General features: G+C 36.0%; 1 protein-coding gene across 1 annotated transcript in view; it reads left to right on the forward strand.

Moving 5' to 3' along the window:
- The window catches only part of LOC149079981 (lymphoid-specific helicase-like), a 95789-nt gene that overhangs the window by 62332 nt on the left and 9045 nt on the right, over positions 1-24412 (forward strand). The window contains exons 15-17 of the mRNA XM_089238900.1: positions 2408-2609; positions 15153-15389; positions 21834-21993. Of these exons, the coding sequence (XP_089095026.1) occupies positions 2408-2609; positions 15153-15389; positions 21834-21993 (599 nt within the window). The remainder of the gene's footprint in view (positions 1-2407; positions 2610-15152; positions 15390-21833; positions 21994-24412) is intronic.

Below are 24412 nucleotides of genomic sequence, written 5' to 3' on the forward strand. Positions count from 1 at the left end.
ATTTTTACAGATTTTATATTGCTTACCTTTTTGTTTCCGGCATCAATCGACAAGATCACCTGTTGCCAATCGGTCTCAATGTTTATTCCTTCTACGTTGCCAACTTTCATATATCAAAGTGAAATAGTGTTTTTTATTCCGTGTGGATATGCAAATGAGTTTTACTGTTCAGTATACAAAGTTTTTACAGGCTATTGATTCTGCTGTCTGATTGGTTCTTAGAATGGGAAGTTTTCCCTTAAAAGTCACCAGTGTGCTGAGAGAGATCTAAAAATACAACGATCAGTGTTTAACAAGGCATCCTGCCCCGAGCAGAGTACGTCATTATGTTCTGGTGAAACAGTCTAATTAAGTTAGATGCAGCAACCTAGGGCCACCGGGCTCTTGTTCCTATCAGCCGTAGGACAAGCGAGATGGAGCATTAGCTTTCTCTTTGGGACGCAGACACCTGGTCTTGTGTGCCTCATGTGGAGAAGGGAGACCTCGACGGGGACAGCGGAGCTGGGCTGATGCCGTCATAGAACCTCCACCACACGGGATGCTGAGCCTCGACTTCTTGGGATACTGGCCGGTGATATCCACACAGTTAAAGGAGGCGCTGATGCGTAGATGTAATGAACTCCGTCTAACAGATTCAGAGATCGGTGAGACCTAATCAATCTAATGTGCAATATTTACTAAAGTTAAAACTCTAAAAAATTGTTGTTTGTTTAATCTTTTTAACTGGTTAAAGTTCTAAGAAATGTAAATTTTAATGTTGTAATAAACCTTATTAGTGGAAAAAAAAAACTTTCATTGTTGTCATTGTAATGCTAATTTTATTTTGGGAAGATAAAAATAGAATCCGGGATGTAACGACGGCCGATACGTTAGTGACATCGCTGAAGTTGTCCATTTCACTTATAGTCATTGCATATGCTGTATAAAAAAAGGAAAGATTTCGCATACGTCTGCCTACTTTATCCAATGGCTGCAGATGAAATGGGGGACTTCGGTGATGTCAAAGCTTCGCCCGAAGGCTTTCTGCTATAGATGGTGTTGGCTCTACTCGATGCCCAAACAGAAAAAAATTCAATTTTTAGGGAGAAAACACAATTCGCCAATCAGCAAGTATCGATTCGGCCTTTCAAAATTTAAAATTGAAATGATCGCACGTATCTGCTTTAACTATATGTCCCATTTCGGGCCGACAGAGATTTTTTTGTTTGCGAGATTTGATTTTTGAGAACCCAAGGACTTTAACCATGGAGATATTATGGGTATCATGGAGGTATTTTAGAACCTCATACCTCCATGACTTTAACCTACTGGTTGGCCATGATTAGTGATGGCTTGCATGGTGTCCTGGTTTTTGCAACGGAAAATGTCCTTAAAATTTCCCTTGTATTAATGAAAAATCCCTAAAATGTTTTAAAAGATTCCTTTTTCATTTATTTTTGTGTCATATTCAGAACCACGCGAAAACCTCCAGAATTCTCATTTGCTCCAAAGTTAGCAGCTATGTAATTGTGTCGTGGGGTCTTGAACGATCTGGAATTGTGTAGCTTAGTTCATTCAGCCCATGGGCAATGAGTTAAGAATGCATGTGTTACATTTCTATGGTACCTAGACAGGGGTTGTTTTTTTTTTTTTTTTCAAAAAGCAGTGTGGAAAAATGGATCATGAGCATTAACTGGACTTTCCAAGTAACAATGGAAGTATGATTATTTTCTTTCTAGTTTTGCTATTTACATTGTGTTTGTGTGATCCCACATTCTGTGGAAATGAAAATTTTGAAATTCATTAAAACTTGAGTTTTTTGAAATATTAATAGATAATACTATAATTAAAATATTTAATGTGTGAATCTCTAAATGACACATTTTTAAAAGCCACAATAATTTAGGAATTGCATTAGTTTTTCTCTTATTTTTCCAAATTTTCACGCCTAGCACAGACAGCAGAAAAAAAAAAATTTGACGGAACCTTTCTACAAGTGGTAAAATGATTAAAAGATTATTTTAAATCCAGTGTTAAGGCTATATTGGTATTCTGTGTTTTGATGGCACTGGTGCTATAAAAGTTTTGGAGCAGCTAAACACAGTAAAAACTCTGAACTCATTACCAAACATAAAATTTATCCATGCTCATCTGAAACCTGTGGTTGTCTATGTCTTCAATCCAGAATGCCCATACAACATGGAGGCCAGTGTAAAAATAACCATAGGCTGCTTCACAAGACAAATTAAAATCTGATCATTTGTTTCTTTATTTTTTTAGAAGAAATATTTTCTGAGTGTTCTCATATGTTTAATTGAGTGCTGACATTTTGATGAAGCTATTGACAATTTGTACCAGTTAGCGAGTGTACATATGGATTATGTACAGCGTATATAGTTTTTAATTAGAATATTTTTCCCCTTTTTAGGTCAGAAAAATCGATAATCAATTTGAAAATGTCAAATGTTTCAATGATGCTTCGTAAAGTTTGCCAGCATCCATACCTACTAAGCTTTCCTTTGAATCCAAAGACCAAAGAATTATTGATTAATCAAAAATTGGTAGAAAGAAGTGGGAAAATGAGAGTTTTGGATGTGATGCTTCTTGAATTGAAAAAACGTGGTCACAAAGTGAGATTTTTCCCTATAATTAAACATTCATTTTGTCTAATTTCAGTTAGCCTTTGGTATTTATTGGTTTTATATCCCATTTGGTTTTTGTCACCATTTTTATGATTATATTTTTACCCTATAAAACTATTGCAAATATCTGTTATCGTAAACAGGATGATTGACATACAGAGTGTCCCATAAATAGAGCTACAAACCTTAAGGTAAGGTAAAGAACATCGAAAGGATTGAGATTTGCATAGGAACCAATGGCAGGAAACATCATTTTATGGTGCTAGGTGATGCTGTTTATGATAGCGCTGGAAGTGAAATATGTGATTTTCGTCTATTTTTTTTCTGCTAGCTCCCTATTTATATACAGCTGTATGCTCCTACTATGGCAAACTACTGCTTGAATGAAAAATCACATTTCCCCTCCAGCGCTGTCATGAACCGTGCCACCTAGCAACATATGTTTTTGGCCATGGGTTCCTATGCAGTTCCTTTTGATGTTCTTTACCTTACCTTAAACTTTGTACCTTTCAGCCACCCTGTATAAATGATTTATTTCTGATATAAATATGATAAAAGTAAAGGTAAAAATATTGTGTAGTTCTATAAAGGAAAGACTGTGCCATTAGACTTTTGTACTGTATTTTTTGGCCTAAGCATCACTACACTTTCATATTTAAAACATAATTTTGGACAAAGACTCACAACACACAGATTTAGTTTAAAATATTAATTTTTTTTGCAAAGATCAGAATCCTAAAGAAATTGACTTCAATTTATAATACAGTTTGAGCAAAAAGTCCTTAAAATTTTTAAAAATTCATAAAAACCGGAAAAATAACCGAAATAAAAACGGTCTGCAGGGTGAGCATAGCTAGGTCACAGGAATTTTTTGAGACAGGAAAAAAATAACTAAAAAACAGCTGATAGGTGGCACTGACGTACACAAGTCAAAGAAAAGATACGCAAATAACGAACAGAATGCCTCCAAATCGTTTATTACAGCAGTATGTGTACCACAGGACCAAACCACCACAGGGTATAACACATTGCAGGCGAGTCACAAATCCAGCAACAGCAGAGTGCAGCAGGTCCGGATGTATATCTGACACCTCTTGGCGGATCACATTTTTCAATTCTGACAGATTGGATGAACTAGATTGATACTCTTTTCTTTGACTTGTGTATGTCAGCACCACCTATTGGCTGTTTTTTTCCCTGTCAAGAAAATTCCCATGACCTAGCGATGCTTACCCTGCAAACTGTTTTTTATTTTGGTTATTTTTCTGGTTTTTATGCATTTTTAAAGTTTCTATGGACTTTTTGACCACCCTGTATAACATTCAAATATAAAGAAGTCACCAACAAATAAATCAGATACACAAAAAATATGGAAACTCCTAATGCATTTCGACATACAATGGGTGTCATCTTCAGAGGAAAAAATATTTAACCACTAATCATGCTGACTGAGGATCCCACTTGGGTTGAATACGAAATCTTGACTCTCGGTTCCTCAGCGGAAAAAAAGTACATCAAAAGTTCTCTTCAAACGTGGTGGTCAGAATGAAGCTGCGAGCCTGCGTGTGATACTAATGCAGCATCCAGATTGGTCTATTAAAATTTTCTGAGAAGGGTTCCCAGCAACTTGGAAAGTCAGGGAATCAGAAAATGGTAAGGAAAAATTTTAAATATTTATCAAAAGTAAGGGAAAATTCTTAATATTTGGGAAAAGTCAGGGGAAAAATATTAATAGGGGATGAATTCCCATTCCAGTGGTTGGTCTTCACTTTCTTCCCCATAGAAGATTATCTCTTTCAGATCCTCTGGGAGACAATAAGAAAGCCTTATCAACAATCTTTATCTGCATTTTCCTCTGGATCCCCTACTGCCAGACAGTTTGGTATGAGCAAAATGTCTTATCAGTTGAAGGGTGGGATTTTACATACTGGAAACCAATGTTGGTCAAGGTCACTGAACCTGCTTTTTCACTTTTTCAGTAAATGGATGAAGGGGATTCCTATTGTCCATTGTTCAAAACAATACCAGCTCTAATTTCTTTTTTATTTCTTCTGAGAAAATGGTTTATCCTCTTCCCTTTTTTTTCTGCCTCTATATAGGGGCCATTCAAATGTTATGTCAAGATGGGGGGGGGGGGTCTACCTGTGGGTTGTATGGAAGGCAGCTGGATGGGATGAAACAACTTGTCAATGGTATATATTTTTTGTTTATAGAATTCCCCTCCTTGCTACACACAGTTCACAGACATTACAAGACACCACAAATGAGTAAAATTGAAAGGGAATTGTTTTCCCTGAATTTTTTTAGTAGGAGATACGTTGAAAATGTGTAATGTTTGGAAAAATCTATAGACATTTTTGTCAATGTGAAGTTTATATAGGACAACAAGTCTTTTTCAGGTAAGCCTACTATTGATTGTGTGCTACTTTTGTTGGCCTAGCAGCAAAAAGATAACAAATTAAGTGTGTGATGAGTTTTTTGAGACTGTTCCCCCCCCCCCCCCCCCAGAGTGCAAGTCATTTCTAAAGAGATTTCAAAGCTCCAAACATTTTGCTCCATTCTTATTTGAAACTCTTTTCAAGATCTTATGTGAAAACTTATTGTAAGATTGGAATCTGATAAGTGGGGAGGCTGTGTGCAGCTTCTGCAAAACAACTTCTTGAAATTTATCTGGAATGGGAAGCTGCCCCTGATTTTAATTTTCCTGGATAAGTCAACATTTTTTTTTTTTTTTTTTTTTTTTTTTTTTTTATGTCGCACCCTCAAAATACTTTCGCACTTCCGGTTGAAAACTACTGATTCTAAGTTTTGTGACTGATGCTACCCAATAGCATTCAATTTTCTTCTCTATTTTTAGGACATGCAAAGGCATAAACAATGTTTACAAAGAGCTAGAAAAAAAAGTGCTTCATTTATCGAAAACTATGATACTGGCATTGAACAGTAAAATGTACACAAATCCCTTTAAAAAAGATGGACAGTGCAGTAAAACCATCCAGTTCACCTGGACATTGGACCCTGTAATTTACACATTTTGCACTGTGGTTTTGGAAGTGTTCGCAAAGGAGCATCATTCTTTAAAAAACTTGCATGTCTTCATAATTTGTTGTGCATCAAAGAAGAAAATTTACACACTGGACTATGGAAGACTCTTCGAAAAAAGGTGGTGGCATATTTTGAGGAGAGACAACAATTATCTGTTGTTGCTAGTACACTGTTTTGGCCAAAAATTGTTTTTGTTGCCAAGTCATTCTTGTCATTTTGCTTTAACTTGTGTCAATCTAATAGGATACTCAAATAGTGCTGTGAAAAAAAAAAAATTTTTGAATTAAAAAAAAGGATTTTTGAGGTATTTTTTTAATGTTATGTTGTCTAAGGGGGTACCCCTTCCTACTTTTTCCATTTTTTGAGTGGGAACCCTGTGGATGCGTTTTTGGTCAGAGAAAATTTTGAGTTTTGTCAGGGAAAGTCAGGTAAATGATCGAGCAGAATTTGCTGGGAACCCTGTAATCATGCTGACTGAGGGTCCCACTTGGGTTGAATACAAAATCTTAACTTTCAGTTGCTCGGCGGAAAAAAGTACATCAAAAGTTCTCTTCAAACGTGGTGGTCAGAATGAAGCTGAGAGCCTGCGTGGGATACTAATGCAGCATCCTGATTGGACGCTGGCAGAATGGAGCTACCTGATTGGTCTATTAAAATTTTCATAATAATTATATATAATTTGCTGTGCATCCAGGAAGAGAGTTTACACACTGGACTTTAGCATGGTTCGTACGGTCCTTGAAAACCTTGAAAAGTCCTTGAAAAAAAAAAAGTTCATTTTCAAGGCCTTGAAAGTCATTGAAAAAGAATTTTTTTTAAAGAATTCTGTGAGAGTCCTTGAAAAATTTGTGTTTTCCGAAATAGTTTTCGCCACTTTCTTTTTTTTTACTTTGTAAGTGACGTCCTTAAAAAAGTGCAAAGCACAGGGGAAAAGCCTTAGTAGCCAATAACCCTGGATAATTGGATTTAAAGCACGTTTTTCCCCATTATTATAAAACCGGGTTTTCGTAGGAGCAGGTTTTTTGTGCCGCGTGCAAAGTGAATCGCCCAGCGTGACACGCCGTCCACTCACCAATAATAATAAAACAAGTTAGACTGTTTTCCTAGAGAGCGCAACAAGCCTCACACGGCAGTGTTTTACGTCGGGCGTGATTGGTCGACTGTTTCTGGAGGAGTCAAATGCGTTGTGCACCACTCATTTTACCGATCTTCTCTTCATTTTTGTTTTCTTTCACTTCCGTTCATCGAGCTCGATGCTTCCCTTCAAACCGGAGCATGCAGATGACAGAGTAGCTGATAGCAGGGCTGTGAGCTGATGCGCCACGGTAGGAATACACAAACGCGTAGTGTGATTATGTAAAACGTTTCTGTCGACGCGAAATGATACAGTTCGGTTCATGCGGCACCAAAAATCTATGTTGGAATGTTTTTTCCCTTTTTATTCTCTGTGCACGTGGAACCGCTCGGCCCGAAGCAATATGTAAATCGCTGGTGGCATGCTCTCACCCTCACGGGAGCTCGGCTTTGTACTGTAGGCTGGTTTTTTTCCGCGTCTATGTTGGGATTGTTTTTTTCTTCCTGAGATTGCCGGTTGTTATTTGTCGGCCATTTTATTTATTTATTTCTTTTATGATCGTAAATGATCTTGTTTTTTTTCCTTGCAACTTCTATGGAATAAAAGCTAGAGTTCAAAATGAACTTCCGATCGTTGTTTTTTTTTCTTCAGCTCAGTCGGCATGCTCTGGCCCCCCAACAACCAACCAATACCTATTTCTAGAGTAGAAGTCCTTCTGCTCTAGAAGGTATTGCAACAACCCACTTCTAGGAAAACCCGGCTTTATGGTAGCATGTATCCTGTGATCATATGTAGACATATTTGGAGTCGTTGGAAGTCATTAAACTTTTGTACTAGGTATTTTTTCTGGTGGACTTGAGAAATCAATATCTTAATAAAAAAGTTTCATAATTTTTGCCGAAATAATTTCAGCCTTTCGGTCCGTGAGTGAGCGAAGCTTCCTCTGATAACTGTCAACTATAGGCGGAGATTGACTTGGAAGTTCGGGGGGGGGGGGGTTACGATGATGATGTCAATTCATATATGCATATATACATTAGATCAGTCAACTTCACATCCCCCCCCCCCCGTATCTCCTCCCATGCTGTCTAAGGTTGTATAAGGTTCTTTAAAGAAAGAAAACAAAAAATGAGTAACAAGTGTGTGTACTTTTAATTACTTGTGTGGCTGAAAAATCCCTTCTATCAAGATTGGTTGCTGAGTGTGCCAGACAAAAATGTCGCCAAATGCAAGCTGTACTTCAATGGGTGAATCGGCACTGAAATCCATTGAGCTTATATTACTGGAGGGAGTATGACGCAGGGCCATAACTAGGATTTTTGTATTGTCTTGCCGCCCCCACCAATTTGGAATTCGATAATTTTATAACGGTGTTCACCTAAAAATTGCCACCCGGGGCAGTTGCCCCTCCCGCATTCTAGTACCGGTGCTGGTATGACGTCAGTGGTCTATATAATTACTTGGAAGATCACGTGACGCGTTGAATGTCGGCGCATCTCCGTTATTTCCTAATGGCATCCATAGTTGTTTAAAGGAGTTTAAAACAATAAATGAAAGAAATAATTTCAGTATCGATGATATGATTCAAAAATTAATGAAAGAGATAATTACAGAATTAATGAAAGAAAGAATTACAGAATTAATGAAAGAAAGAATTACAGAATTAATGAAAGAAAGAATTACAGAATTAATGAAAGAAAGAATTACAGAATTAATGAAAGAAAGAATTACAGAATTAATGAAAGAAAGAATTACAGAATTAATGAAAGAAAGAATTACAGAATTAATGAAAGAAAGAATTACAGAATTAATGAAAGAAAGAATTACAGAATTAATGAAAGAAAGAATTACAGAATTAATGAAATATAATTCCAAAATTAATGAGAGATAATTCCAAAATTAATAGAGCAATAATTCCAGAATTAATAAAGCAATAATTCCAGAATTAATGAAATAATTTTTGTACAGTATGTAGAAGTGATTTCTCTATATTGTGCATGAAAAGACTGGCATGGAATTATATTTTGCTCAGGGGCAATGCAGGACCACACAAACACCAGCTAGATCTGCTCTAGCTGGTGTTGGCAGGATCTGCCTTGGGGGAGGGGGTGGAACTTTTTCTTAATTGATTAAAATTTTTATTTTTTTATTGGGTCTATGGGTGCAGGGGAGGCTATCCCCCTCTCAGAAGAATCTCTAGATTTCTGGATTCCAAAATTTTGCACGTCTGAATATATTTTTGAAGGCCTGAATAAAGTTTGTCTACTTTTCTCTCCATAACATTCAAATATCAACTAATTAAATAAAATTTAAACTATTCAGAGTATACGAGAAAATGGTGATTACATGAAAGTTAAATTTTATCCTGAAAAGGTTTGGTGGATATGAAAATGTTAAACAATTCTTTTGTTTCTGCTGGATGGTGGTGCTGATGCCAAGAAATACCTGCTATTAAGTATGCCAATTTCATGTAGGAGGAAACCTCTTCATTGACCACACTGGGTGTGCACCCGTGGTATTAATATTTGAGACAGTTCAAAAAAATTAATCCAGACTACTTTGAAACTTTGTATGCTGATGAATCCCAGTCAAAATGGTGAAGTGAATTTCTGTATCTTTGGCACAATATTGCTGATATTAGTATGCTACTATTGTATTCATAAAGTGGAGGGGAAAGAAAGATTTTTTCCTGCTCACCTCCTTGTTTACATCATCTCAAAGCAGATAATAGGAAACAATTTCATCGCCTGAAACTTTTAATTGTTTTATGTGAATTACTCAGCAAAATTGTGAAGCCAAAAAATATATTATTCTTTTCTTTTTTTTTAAATATTTTCAAGAAAAGTTTATTTAAAAAACGAAGAATAGAGAATTTATGTATCACTAATTTGTGTAATCTCAGAAAAAAAGATGATTTTCTAGATATTAATATACAGTTCCTTAACTTTTTGTTACCTTCACATTAGAGATTAAAGAAACAAACTTTCTAGATATTGAAACAAACTTCAGATGAGAAGTTTGGTTCAATTCCTGGTGGAAACTAAAAAACTTTTCAGTTCATCTTGCAAATAGTATTCAGAAAGTCTTTCCTTGATGTGTTGTGGGTTTAGAAAAAATCATTTCTATTCGTGCAAATATTTTTTCGATGTATGTTCTGTTTTTTCCTTATTGATTTACTTGAAAATGAATAATACCTAACCAATCAGCATTAGTTCGAGTGTTATATTTTCATTACTTTTAATCTTTTTTCTTTCTTGAAGGAAAAGTATATCGGGGTCTATCACCACCTGATTCTTAACTACGGATTTGGTCTTTAGTTAAGAATTGAGAAGCAATTTTGCTACCACATTCTTAAGATCTTTAGTTAAGAATCAGGTGGGCCCCACTTCTTAGCAGAAAATTTTTTTCTTCCGTGTGAGATGACGTAAATTTTTTAATAGAAGTTTTTTTAAAATATTCGTATTTACAATCATATTTTAAAAAATTAAAGTATTTAACAGTTGAATTTTTATTACAGAATAAGGAATTCATCTACATTTTTAAGTTATTGAAAGGTTGTGTGAGACAGTGGAAAACCGTGTTGGAGTCTATATTGGTAATAGTGTCGTCATCATCATCAACCACCATTTTCAATTCACTGCTGGATGAAGGTCTCCTCCAAATTTTACCATTCTGCTCTGTCTGATGCTTTAACCATCAAGTTGACTTCTGCCACTTTTCTGATCTCATCAATCCATCTTGCACAGGGACGCCTTCTCAGACGTTTAACACCACGGGGGTACCACTCTAGAATACTTGTGGTCCATCTGTTGTCCTGTCTTCTTGCAATATGTCCAGCCCATTTCCATTTCAAACGTTTGATTTTTTTCCATGATATATACCTTTGCATGGTTCCTTATCCAAGTGATTCATTTTCTGTCTCTCCTTGTGATGCCTAGCATACATCTTTCCAGGCTCCTTTGTGTTGTCTGTAGCCTTTGTATCATCTTGCTTGTGAGTGTCCACGTTTCAGCTCTATAAGTCAGTGCTGGTAGCACACACTGGTTAGAAACTTTTCTTTTCAGGCATAATGGCATGTGACTCTTCAGAATTAGTTTTTGCCAAAAGTGCTCCATCCAATCCTGATCCTTCTGTTCATTTCATTATTGATTTAGTTGTCCATGGTAATTTATTGTCCCAGGTATACATAGCTTTCTACTTCTATCTCTGTGTTCTTGAGCAAGATCGTCCTCTTTAACGCAAAGGGGTTGAACATAACTTTAGTTTTTTGCAGATTCATTTTCAAGCCCACCTGAATACTTGCATTCACCAATTCTTGTATCATTTCTTCTAGTTCGTCTGGATTACTGGTGATAACAACAATGTCATCTACAAAATGCAAATGGTTGAGAAATTCTCCATTTGTTTTAATTCCTTTTTATCCCAATCCAGTTTTCTGAATACTTCTAAAACAGCGGTAAAGAGTTTTGGTGAGATAGTATCACCCTGTCTGGCTCCTTTTCCAAGTTTAATTTTTGCTTTTCCTTTATCCAAACGAATCGTTGCAGTTGCTTTGTCATATATTTTCTTGGTGATATTGATGTAAGTCTTCTCTACCCCAATTATGTCTAAAGCTTTAACAGCAGATGTGAAGACAGAGTCAAACGCTTTCTAAAAATCAATGAAGGCCATACACAATGGTAATTTGTATACGTTGTGTCTCTCCATGAGTTCCCTGATTGAATGTGATCCATTGTGTACTAAATCCACTTCGAAATCCTGCCTGTTCTTGTGGTTGAGCTTCGTCCAATTTAGATTCAAGCCTATATGTCAGCACTTTGGTGAAGATTTTATAAATTACTGATAGGAGACTGATTGGTCGATAGTTCTTGATATCCTCTTTTTCACCCTTTTTGTAAAGAAGAACCATCATTGCATTATTCCAATCTTAAGGCACATCTGATTTTGTAAGACAATTTGTGAACAAGGCAGCTAGCATACTGGCAAATTCTTCTCTTGCTTCTTTAATAATGTCTGTTGAAATCCCATCTTCACCTGGGAATTTGCCTTTTTTCATAGATCTTATATCTTTGTAGACTTCCTCTTTCAGCACAGGTGTTACTTGTACAAATTCGGCTTCATTTTCTATTTTTCCTACTCCCTTTCCTCTGTCCCGATCCTGTTCTTCATGTTTGTATAGAGTATTATAAAATTCCTCAACAATAGTAATGATTTCATTTCCATCTTTCCTTTTTAGTTTAAAAATTTCCTTTCTCCCAACACACAGTTTTAGTTTTGCTGATTTTAAGCTCTTATCTTCCAATGCTTTCTTTACAATATTGCAATTAAACTTCCTGACATCTGTAATCCGCTTTTATACTGTCTTGCAAAGTTCTGCATATTCCACTTTTGATTTAGAGTCATTCTTCTTAATCTGAAATTCTCTCTGGTCTTTCATAAGTTTCTTTGTTTCTTCGGTTATTTTCTTCACCAGTTTGACTTCTTTTGCTACTTCTTTTAGGGTAGCGGTTAAAGTTTTGTTCATCATGGTGGCATCTTGTTCATCCTCAGTGGTGTTATACAGCAAATCAAATAGGTTTTTCAGCTCTAACTGGAATTTATATCTGTTCTTGAAGCTTTACCATGTCGATGACAGTTTTTCTATTTTTGATAAGTTTCGCTCTTTCCATTCTAGTGTTAAGCCTTATTCTGCATCTAACCAGTCGATGATCACTTCCTATATTGAATTTGTTGAGAACACTGCAGTCTTGGATCATATGCTTATTAGATAGGATCTGGCCGATCTCACTAGTTGTTCCAGTTGGACTTCTCCAGGTCCACTTTCTTTGGGGTTTCTTAAAAAATGAATTCATGACGCATAACTGTTCGCTCTCTCCAAATTCGACGAGTCGGTTTCCTCTGTCATTTCGTACACTGTAACCATGACTTCCAACTGAGCTTTCACCATTTCTTCTCTCTCCAATTCCGGCATTGAAGTCACCCATTACTATTTTGATATGATGGTTTCCTTTACTATGCAGCTCATCTACTTCTTCTTCAGGATAGTTTGTTGTTGGTGCATAGACTTGTATAATCTGTATCCGGTATCTGCTTGATATTTGCATAACCAGCTTTGCAACTCTATCAGATGTACTATCTAACTCAACTATGCGATCTTTCCACTTTTTATGAATGAGAAACTCTACTCCACTGGTTCTTCCATTATCTGTTCCCCTGTGGTAAAATACATGTCCACTGGCAATTTCGATTTTCTCCTTCTTTTTTTCTTATTTCACAGATGCCTAAGATGTCCCAATTTATTCTTTCCAGTTCTTCCAACTCCTGCAAACAGTTTTCTGAAGAAAGAGATTGTCTATTATATGTGGCCAAGGTCATCTTATGGCAGCCTGGTCCAACCCAGAGATTTTTAGCACCCTGTCTTCATGTCTTGCTGGTTGCTGCCGTAACCAGGGGCACTCAGACTGCTGAAGACTGACGGCCTTAGTTTATTGACAGAGTTCATATTTCTTTTTTAGAGGGTTTTTGATCGTAATCCTCCACGTTGGCCTGTGCAGGTTGGAGGAAGTCCATCTGCGTCCGTTCACCATGCATTAAACATGGCTACTTACAGGCTGCACCAAGAGAAGGTGTGGATTGGACTTTAAGCCTCTACTCCTAGTCGATTCCTTCAAGTCCTCATAATGAGGTAATTAAAGGGTCTTCTATAGTTATACAAATACAACAGGCGAATTGCCCAACGAGGTGGCTGACTTAAGAACATCATGGATCCCCAAGCCATTTTTTGGAGGCCCTACCTACTACTGCGCTACACCACACATGCACCCCCCCCCCCCCGCGGAACCCCCAACGAATCGGTACATGCAGGAATGTACGTGTAGTGAAACCTGACGTGAAGTTTTTTGTTTCTCTGTAATGCTTGTTATGTGTAGTGCTGCCATCTGCCACCAGTTTTTCTAACTATGAGTGAAGTGTTATGATTGAATGATTTATCGTTGTAGGACTGTTGCTCTCTGTGGCGAGACTTTTTAATGGGGAGATCGGCTCGCATTTGCGCCTTGAAGTTGGGAACCACAGAAAACCAACTTCAGCCGACCACCACTGTGGGGTTTGAACCCGGATCCTCGCATCGCGAGTCCGCCACTATAACCACTCGACCACCACAGCGGCCACTTAACAAGTAAAGACTATTGAACAGCCCAGTAATAGTGTACCAGCACATATATATTGGTAATGGTGTTAAAATTGGATCATCTCAATAAATTTTGCTACATTCATCACATTTATCAGTGATTATGCAGCATTCTCATATTTTCAATCCATAAATATGATCAATGGGTCGTAAATACTTGCAATGTTAGCTTCACTTGGCTATACATAATGTAAACGCGATGATGACTCATTTATTACATTAACCATGGTTTGATGATTATGCATAATGACCTGTGCAAATGTGATATTCGCAGTGTATGAGGAAAATTGATCAAACTTGCCAAAATGGTTTGTCATTATTCATACTAACAGCTCTTTAGCACTTTTTCCATAACATTTAAACACGGGAAGGGGAACACTTGAACATGGGAAGAATCTTTGATTTGAATCACATTAGATAATTAAGTATGCACATGTTTCCGTTTTTTACTGCAACAGGACTCAAAATGCATTATGTATTTATCATTTCTTCACAACCATATTGGGCGCGGTAGCCCAGGTAGATAAGATACTTGCCTAAAGTACCAAAGGATGTTTAGAGGTGTTGCGAGTTCGATACCCGGTTCGTCCTTGTCAGAAAACTTTCCTGACACGGGTACAACAGAAACGCCGATATAACCACAGAAAAAATTGCTACCGCAGGGATTCCCCCCCTCCCCATCGAGGGGTTAGCGCACCAACCTCTTGATGAGTATAAAAAAACAAGCCTGCCGTTCGGAATTGGCAAAAATGATAGGTCCCGGTCTAATTACCCCTCGTGTGCAGAAAATGACCGTGGTGCGACAAAAATGATCAAATGATCACAACCATATTCACACTTCCTTAAATAAACTCCACAATATTTTCAGGCTAGCATCATTCTAAAGTTCTTATTCTTTTCCTCTTGTCAACAACACGCTAATTTTTAGGTAGGCGCTGATTGGTCAGTGGCAAAATTCCCCAAAAGGGGAATTTTTCGGCTCGTCCATCGTCACATCACCTTAACAATTTTCTTTAACAATCATATTGTGGTTGCATTTGGAGCTTGATTCTAAATTTGCTTCTTGTGAATTGATTCTTACGTAAGGATGATTGGTTATTAAGAATCAGAAGGTGGTTTACCCCCTGAATTCATATTTGTAGATTGTCCAGGACAGTGATATTATTTATGTAGTTCGGCAAATATTATAAAGCATACATGAATTTTTTTCTCTTTTATTCAGGTTCTGATATTTTCCCAGTTTGTTATCATGCTTGAAATTATTGCTGATTATTGTGAAATGAGAAAATTCAAATATTGTATGTTCACTGGCGCTACCAGACTCAATGATCGCATCAATGAAATAGAAGAATTCAACAATACGAAGACTTCATTTGTTTTTTTACTCAGTACAAGAGCTGGTGGCCTTGGCGTCAACTTAACAGCGGCTGACACTGTAATAATATTTGATTCAGATTGGGTAAGTGCAGCATTAGAATTAGAAAATAAAAGTCACTGACCTGTGCGACCAGTGAATACAAAAACCTACTTGTCTGCCGACATTATGACAGATCTGCTAAGCGATATCAGTTCTGAACAGTGATAATTCATTTTCCTAAATATATTGTTTAGAAAAGTGTTTTACCATTAGGATGTGTAAAGTCATCTAAATACAATGTTATTTCTTACACAAAAATTCCCAGCTCTGAATAAATCAACAATGCAAAGTGATATATTTCAGACATGATAAAATTTGAATAACACAAAAAGGCAGGGTTTTCTCAAAGGGAGAGGGAGATTTCATCATTTTTGTCTTCCCAGGGTAAGAGTTCCATTTTTTTCATGGCCCTCCACAAGGGTGGGGCTGACAGGGTTCTAGCCTGGAACAAGTCTTAATATTTCTGGTTTTGTTCACTTTAAATTCACAACACTGGCCCATCAAAGATTCCTGTATAGGGCCCTGCTGCAGGATGTGGAGGCCATAGTTGTTTTACTTCACAAAAACACCATGATCTCGGCTCAGGTCTACTCGACTCCCCCTTGCGTATGCCAGTGCAAGCAAATATTGGGAAAATAATTGTCTATCATACAAAGACTACCTGGAATGTGTTGAGAATTCTATTATTAGCGCAACATCCATTTCAGATATTCAGCCTGAATTTAAAAAAATCAAGTTATTTACTTTGAGAACATGAAAGATTAGAATGGAATGCAAACGTTGCAGAGAAATATTGATTCATCAAATTGATGCTAAAGGGTTGAAGCAACACTTGGTACACATACTTTATATGATGCAGCATATCATGATCATCAATTTTTATCACGAATGTTTGAATTTCGTAGACGTGGCTTTCTAAATATTGTTTACAGCAATAAGTATTTATAATCCTTCTGCATTTAAACAGTGGAAAAAACATGAAATGACAGGATCTGATTCTCACACACAAAAATTCTTCCAGGATCAATGTATAAGTATCATGGGGCAAAGAGGTTTGGCTACTGTTTTCAAGAACTCCCATTGATTTCGAATGCTGAAGTTTGGCTCTGAAAAACATTGTTTAATGTAAATGAAGTGCAATGGGGCTTCTATAAGCAACCATTTCCCTTGTCAGTCAGTTTTTCTTGGAACAAAAATAGATTGAACTTGGTTTTAAGGGAACCAAGCTCTGTAGGGCTATGATGTTCGTGCCACCTCTACAAGTGTTTAGCGAACAGCATGACCAGCCAGTTTTTCCAATTAAATATAAAAGATGAAAGACTATACTTGTGTGTGTGTGTGTGTGTGTGTGTGTGTGTGCAGATTTACAAACTGTTACAGATTATACATAGTTTCTACAGATGGCTACAGTGAACTATGGACCTATGGGATATATTCCTAATACAACAAAAATCATATTTCTTCAGATATTCAATTTATTTTTTCCCAGAAGAAAAATTAGGTTTTTGAGTTTCTTGCAATTTTTTATTCATTTTTAAACAGCTTTAATTTTTACTGACTAGCTATGACATAATGACAAACTTGTATAAGCTTGTGACAGAATAGAAGAGTTCAACAACGTGGCAAATATCAGACTTGAAAGGGTCTGTGATCAAATTGATGTCTCGTTTGCCATTAAGAGTTCTGTAACAGAGCATTTGGACCTAATTGAAAGGAATATGTAACTAGCTCCTGATTCATGCTGATAACAGAGCATGACGATGGAGCAAGTGTGAATAACAAGCATCTAATATCGTGACATGGAAAAATCAATGTATGAGGAATTTCTAATTCTGCAAAAAGGCCTGTATTTATTTTTGCACTGGTCCCCACAGCTGGTGAGTGCAGTTCTGGATCTAACAAGGGCAGATTTCAGGGCTGATTAATAAGGAATTTATATGAGTGAGGGCAAATTTTCTTTTTTAAGTTCTTTTTCCAAAGCAGAATATGTTGAAATCTGCTATGTACATCTCAGAACAATCAGTGCTACTGCAGAGAAATCTGGAAGAATTTTAAGAAAAATTGGAAAAACACTATTATGGGAATTTTTACTGCAGAACATTTCCAGTCAGTTGAGGGCTTGTTGCATAACAATGCAAAACATTCTACTGTGGGGCCACCTTTCACTGTGTTGATCTGCCTCATGTATTGCTGTCGAAGCATAGGCAGCGATTAGTACATCGATGGGATATAAGGAAAAAGCAACTCAAAATTACAACTTTATGATGGTTTCCACAATCGTAAGCAACATTTCCTTTATTTTATTTGTGCATGGTACAGCAATCTGTCACCAATAAAGAGTTTTGTAGTTTTCAGTTCAGAGGATGTATTTTTACTGTGCACTGGAACAACCACGTAGGTTATAGAGAATGTTTTGTCATTGTGTCGCAGCTCTGCTAAGAAGAAAACATTGTGGGGTCTAGAGACACCAGATGTTCCTATATAGTCAAACCTTGTTGATGGGTTACTCTTAGAAATAAAAGTATATAAACTTTTGAATTAGTTGAAAATTCATACAACACTGAAAGAAAACTAAGTGAATGGCATGTATACAAGATCCATAGGAAAATATGCATCTCATTCATTTTATATATAAAAGATATATACATTTTTTCGATAAACATTTGGTCTATCTGCAGTAAATTGGACTTAATCTTGTGCATATGTTATCATTTGAGCCCGGAAGTTTAGGCACTAAAGATGGTGAAAATGAGCAAGCAAACAGACCTTAAAAATGACTGAAATAGGCACTAAAAAAGCCTTTATAATTAATGGAAAAAATGAGAAATGAAACTTAAAGCTAAAATACTATTAAGGGTCTGAAAATTGGCTAAACATTTAATGTACTCACTCAATCCATTTTAATAATACATTATAATAACTGCATTATTAGCCAAATTAAATTAGTATATTCATGCAAAAAAAAAGTACTTGTGACTCTCCAAGATTGAGTATTTGATTAAATCAAACATTTAAGATATAATTAGGTAGCGTGTGCAAACTAATGCTAGTTGAAATGAAAATATAATTATATAAAAACGATAATGTTCTTATATAGAATTATTTTAAAACAACATTTTAATAACAACATTTTTTCTCAAAATTTACAAGTGTTAATCTTTGTATTCAGTCTGCCTGTACTATTTATATTTTATTCAATTGTATCAATAATATTTTACATGAAATCAGTTTTTGCAATCATTGGACCTCTTTGTATAGTGCATAGTGGCCTTTAAAACAAGTTTCTTATCTCTCAGGCATGTATGGCTATTGGTGTTTGAATGTTTCTGGGTGTGATGTGGCGGGGGGAAGAGAGGCTGTTTCTGTGAAGAATTAGTACTAAGGGTTGAATATTTCAAAAAGTGCAATATGTTTTAAAGTTCTGAATCTAAGTGAATATATATCCAAGTTGTACAGAATACTGCCTGTATAATTCATGAATAAACATAAAACTTTATCTTAATAGACATTTATGGCAGGAAAAATACAAAATAGGAGTTTTTACCAAAAACGTTTGAAAATAGGCAGAGATGCCGCTGTACTCTAATTTACCTGGGGCCCAGGGAATTAAAAAAATCTGGGTCCCTTTTGAGTGAAAGTGGGTCCCTCTCGAAAAAAATTATCTTGAAAAAAGTATGGTTCCCCCTCCTCCATAATTCACCGGTATCTCTATGAATTTTTTCCAGCATGCCCCCAGGTCTTTAATCACATGGTTCTCTCTTCATATCTCATGCATATCTCTTCATTGAGACAGTGATGGGCCATGTTTGGGTAGGAGATATCTCTGTGAATCAAATAATTCATTTCTAAAAGCATGTTCTATCCAAAGGTTCATTTACTTTCATTGTCTACTAGTAGGGAAAGCCTCTGAGAATTGAACATGTGAAATTTAGCACGTGTAATAAATCTAAAACGAATATACAGTCGATCACACTTATAATGTTCCCATTTAGAATATTTTTTTACTTAGTATGACTTATTTTCGTCATCCCAACTCTAAATAATTTTCATTAAGATTTCTTGTTTAAAGTGTTTTCCTGCCTGTTTTTATGATTGTCCACCACTCTGAGCTGTCGCCATTTAACTGCCATATATCTTCACACCTGAACATGGGAGCTATGTCAGATTTGTGTTGGTGAAACTCAAGTGTGTTTTGTGTGTGTGTGCCCAGCATTCAGCGTGCTTTGTGTTCAGTAGGTGGTGCCATCTATCTAGGGCTGCAACTAGATACTTTCTCAAATGGGGCAAGCAAACATTTTGGCATCCCATGTAATGTAGAAGAAGCGGTTATAAAGGGTGAATTTGGTGTCCCCTTTGGTGTCCAGAGCCCGGGGGGGGGGGACACAAAATTTCCTGCTCTCCCCCCACCCTAGTTGCAGCCCTGCATCTATCCTCCGAATTGGTAATGCATGGATTTGAAATTTAATGTATACATATTTGTGTTTGTAGGGCTGTGTGATTTTCATGGGGACCAGAGCTTTTTTCAAAGGAATAGCCAACTCAGAATTAGAAAAACCTTGGAAAATCATATTTTTAGCCGATTACCACTGTGTAATCGCAGGTTCCAAACCCGAATTTTCACCAAAGGCAAAATTGCCCGCCCTAAGAAAATGAAAAAATTGAAAATATTTTTGTAGAAACTAAAATATTGGAGAAAATAGTCTTAAACTATGCTGATTTAAAATTCTTTTTGAGCATTAATGATCCACAATTTCTGTGGAAGAAATCCTTCTGCTGCCCCTCTCAAAGCCGATTTTGCATACATGCCAGTGATTTTTGTGGTACAAAACTATGACTACCACATAGAAGCTAGATGACAAAACTGTATATATTCAAGGTAGTTTTTAGATTCATTTTTTTTTTCTGAACGATTTCTGAAAATGTTTTACACTTTGAACAGGCATTTCAAATCCTTTAAAATTTTTCAAAAAATGTGCATTCACAATCTTGTAAGAAGATCAGGCCTATCATTTGGATGATGGCCCCCCGGCTTTCGAAAATACACTAAAAATGGTATATATATATATACATACATACATTGAGTACATTTGCTTTGCCCCCCCCCCCCCCCCTGGAAAAAGTTGAAAGGACGGCCCTGAAGAAGATGGTGAATTTCCACCATATAGACAGTCTTTGAATGCCAGCAGATAGCTACGAAAGTGCCGTAATTTCCGGTACATAACCAGAGGGAGAAAATCTGTAGGGGAATAGGAACTCTCCGAAATTTGAAAATTCTGTACACGGCTCCTCATTAAGGGAAGCAACTAAATAGCTTCAACAGCTTGTGTGTATATCAATACAATACAGTCAGGCCTGTAGCCAGAAATTTCATTCGGGGGGAGGGGGGACCAAAGTGATATAACAATATATTTGGCCATCTTTTTCAGTTATTTTCTTACATTTCAGGGGGACTAGACTCCCAAGTCCCCCATCCCCCTCGCTACGGCCTTGAATACAGTACAGTCTACAGAGTAGTCAAACCAATTTTCAAGGTTGCGCGATCATGATGGACTGTGAAAAGGGGAAAAAAAGTTGGGAGTTTTTCTTGGAACTAGGAAAGAACATGTCCTGCAGGATACGCAAACCAAATTTTTATGTGTCTTTTTCCGAAATTCTGGTTATTTTAACAATGTTATAAATTTGTATTTACAGAATTCTCAATGTGATCTTCAAGCTTAGGATAGATGCCATAGGCATCTCTGATAGGTAAAAAAAAAGACATTTATGGCATTTTGCCTGAACTTCCGGGCTTTAGTTATCAAAGAATTTGCACCCTGTATTGAAGCAAGTTAGAAGTGAATCTAATGTATTACAAATACAACGCCACAACAGGCAAATTGCCCAACGAGGTGGCTGACTTAAGAACATCATGGATCCCCGAGCCATTTTTTGGAGGCCCTACCTACTACTACACCACACATGCACCCCGCCCACACCCCCCCCGGAACCCCCCAACGAATCGGTACATACGGGAATGTGCGTGTACGTGTAGTGAAACCTGACGTGAAGTTTTTGTTGTTTCTCTGTAATGCTTGTTATGTGTAGTGCTGCCATCTGCCACTAGTTTTTTAACTATGAGTGAAGTGTTATGATTGAATGATTTATTGTTGTAGGACTGTTGCTCTCTGTGGCGAGACTTTTTAACGGGGAGATCGGCTCGCATTTGCGCCTTGAAGTTGGGAACCACAGAAAACCAACTTCAGCCGACCACCACTGTGGGGTTCGAACCCGGATCCTCACATCGCGAGTCCGTCACTATAACCACTCGACCACCACAGCGGCAAGACATTGGTCTTACCTATATTGCTTCTCAGCAAAATACAAATTTTAACTTATTAGGCAAAATTTGTGAATGTTGTGATCCCAATAATTCCTAAAAATTATTTGTTTGTTGTATACCTATTGAGCAATTTGTATGCAAACAATGTTATAAACTTTTATTTACAGAATCCTCAATGTGATCTTCAAGCTCAGGATAGATGCCATAGGCTAGGACAAGAAAAACCAGTTGTTGTGTATAGATTTTGCACAGAAAATACAATTGATCAAGAAATTATCCAGAAAGCTACTGCAAAGAGAAAACTTGAGAAGCTCATTATCAAAGAAGGTAAATTCTTCATGGGGGATAATAGATGAAAATAAGTCATTATTCTTGCTCTTCACCATTTTTCTTGTTGAAAACTAAATTGTATTCTACATATTGTTTTTTTTCATTGGTAGGAGGATCTTGAAAATTTTCATGGAAACTAAGCTTATAAATTCATAGTTATTTAGTTAAAAAAAAATGAAAAATTTGTTTTTCATACCTCATTCATAAATGTTTTTGAATTTTTCTTTGAGCATTTAAACAAGCCCATATAAATAGTCATGTTTTATTGGAAAACACATAAAATAGGTAATCTGTAATTGAATATTGTAGTTCTATTTTATGGATTATTCACATCTATGCTATGATTCACTGTGAAGGGAATTTGTTATGTGATGAAAATTTAGGAAACTATAGAAAATCTAACATTTGTCCCAAGACTATCTTTTTATAGGGTTTTCTGGTGCGAAAACACTTGGTGGTTTCTATAAGCAATCCTGTCCTTTCACATTAGAAGTCAACATTCTAAGTTTAGAAATATATAGTGTTAAGAGCAAAGCCTTAATGACTTTTTCTTTATAAATAATTTGAAATAATTCTATTTTTTTTGGGGGGGGGGAAGTTCAAAGGAATTTTTCGGCAGAATAGAGATCTGTGACTCACTTTAATTTTGTTATTAATCACAGTTTTTGATGCCAGTTTTATTTCTAGAAGTTTTTTCATGAACAGTGATATTTTTGTCACTTCTCACTTGTTTTCAATGTAATTCCAGCAGATTAATTTACTATTTTTCACATTTATTTTTGAACCTTAAATAACATAGCTTGTCTGGTATAATTTCTCCAAATGTTGTTAGAAACAAAAGATCCTAGAAACTGAATTCCACCTTATGGTTATTGAAGTGGGGGAAGGGACTTTATAATAAATTATCTTATATTTACTATAGAAGCACAATATCCTCTTAAAGATTTTTTTCCTTCCTTATTACTGGTTATAGTATTTCTTGCTAAATTACATGACTTTAGCATATGAGAAGACACTTTATGTATTTTTTAAAAGGAAATATCAATGCTCTAGTTTCCTTGTATAATTTTTTTCCCTCCATATTAAATGGTTTGTTTGAGTCCACAAAATTCAACATTGATATCAGCTGATCTACAATCGGCCACACCTGATTGCAGCTAAAATAGTGCTTAGAATAAATTCTTCATTAAAACTAAAGAACTAAACTCTAATTTTGATGGTTTTTTTTCGGTATTTCATAATGTGTTTTGTTTTATCAATGCTATTTAATTCTTTCTGTAGCACAAAATATCGGTATTTGTGCTTAAGAAAGAATTATAGAATAGTAACTCGCTCCTATATTACTCTATTTTAAGCTTGATGTAAAAAAAACTAGTTTTTCCTTCTGCTTTTCTGAAAAATGAAGATTTTAGACTTGCATTCTTCTGGCTCTTATTTTTGTTTGTTTCTTTTTATGAATTAAATATTGTTTTCAAAGAGTAGTTTTGAGTTTTAGGATTTTCATAGTTTTTTTCTAGAGTACCCAGCAACAATTTTTTTTAAGCTGAGTGATATTGGAACTACAATTAAAAGAAGTACCAGATGTTCCTTTCCTACTTATAAATTATTGAGCATTTATGGGATTTTATAAAACCATCATTAATTGATTGTTATCATTCATATATTTAGAGCAAAATTGTTTCTGCAAAACACTGGTCAGGTTTTTTTTAGTGCAAGATAAGATTTGACATCACTTGAATAAGAAATTCCATTGGAAGGGTTTTTTTTTTTGCTCAGGGGTAAACACTTTACAACCAAAATTAGATTTTAAGAAAAACGAATCTTGATGCGTCGAGTGTAATGGTTTTTTCCCAGTTTATGAAACTTTATATGGCTTTAACCTCCTTTGCTTAAAAGCAATTGGCAACAAATTTGGATGATCTCTATTTGACTAATTGCCAATAAATATGATAACTTTGTCCTAACCTAACCACACATAAGAAAAAGGAAACAAAAAAAAGAAGAGAAAGGGAAGAAAAAAGCAAATGAAAGAGTAAACAGTGTAATAGATAAGCTGATAAGAGTGTAGGTACAAAGTAGATTTCTTTTTTCACTCTCACCCCTACCCCCATGTATATAGTAGAAAGTGATTTTTTTCCCCCCATATGTATCAGGGTATATAGGGCTCCCACTCGTTTTACTTTTCCGACTTTTTGGTAAAATGTCCTACTTTTGTCCTATTTTCTAGTTTTTGTCCTACTACTTTTCCTATTTTTTTCATAAATTCCTATCAACAAAATTTGTGTAATTGATTTTAATTGAGGAGAGAATCTCCGATATATTGCCAAATATTACAAATGTTGTAGATTATAATTAATGATTCTGCCAAGGTAGAAATTCTATCATTTTTAAGGTTATTTGGGGGTGTATGTGGACC

This window comes from Pholcus phalangioides, unplaced genomic scaffold, assembly GCF_987345545.1.
Source record: "Pholcus phalangioides strain wild (caught in Gottingen) unplaced genomic scaffold, Ppha-v1.0 ptg000011l_1, whole genome shotgun sequence".
Taxonomy (NCBI): Eukaryota; Metazoa; Arthropoda; class Arachnida; order Araneae; family Pholcidae; genus Pholcus; species Pholcus phalangioides.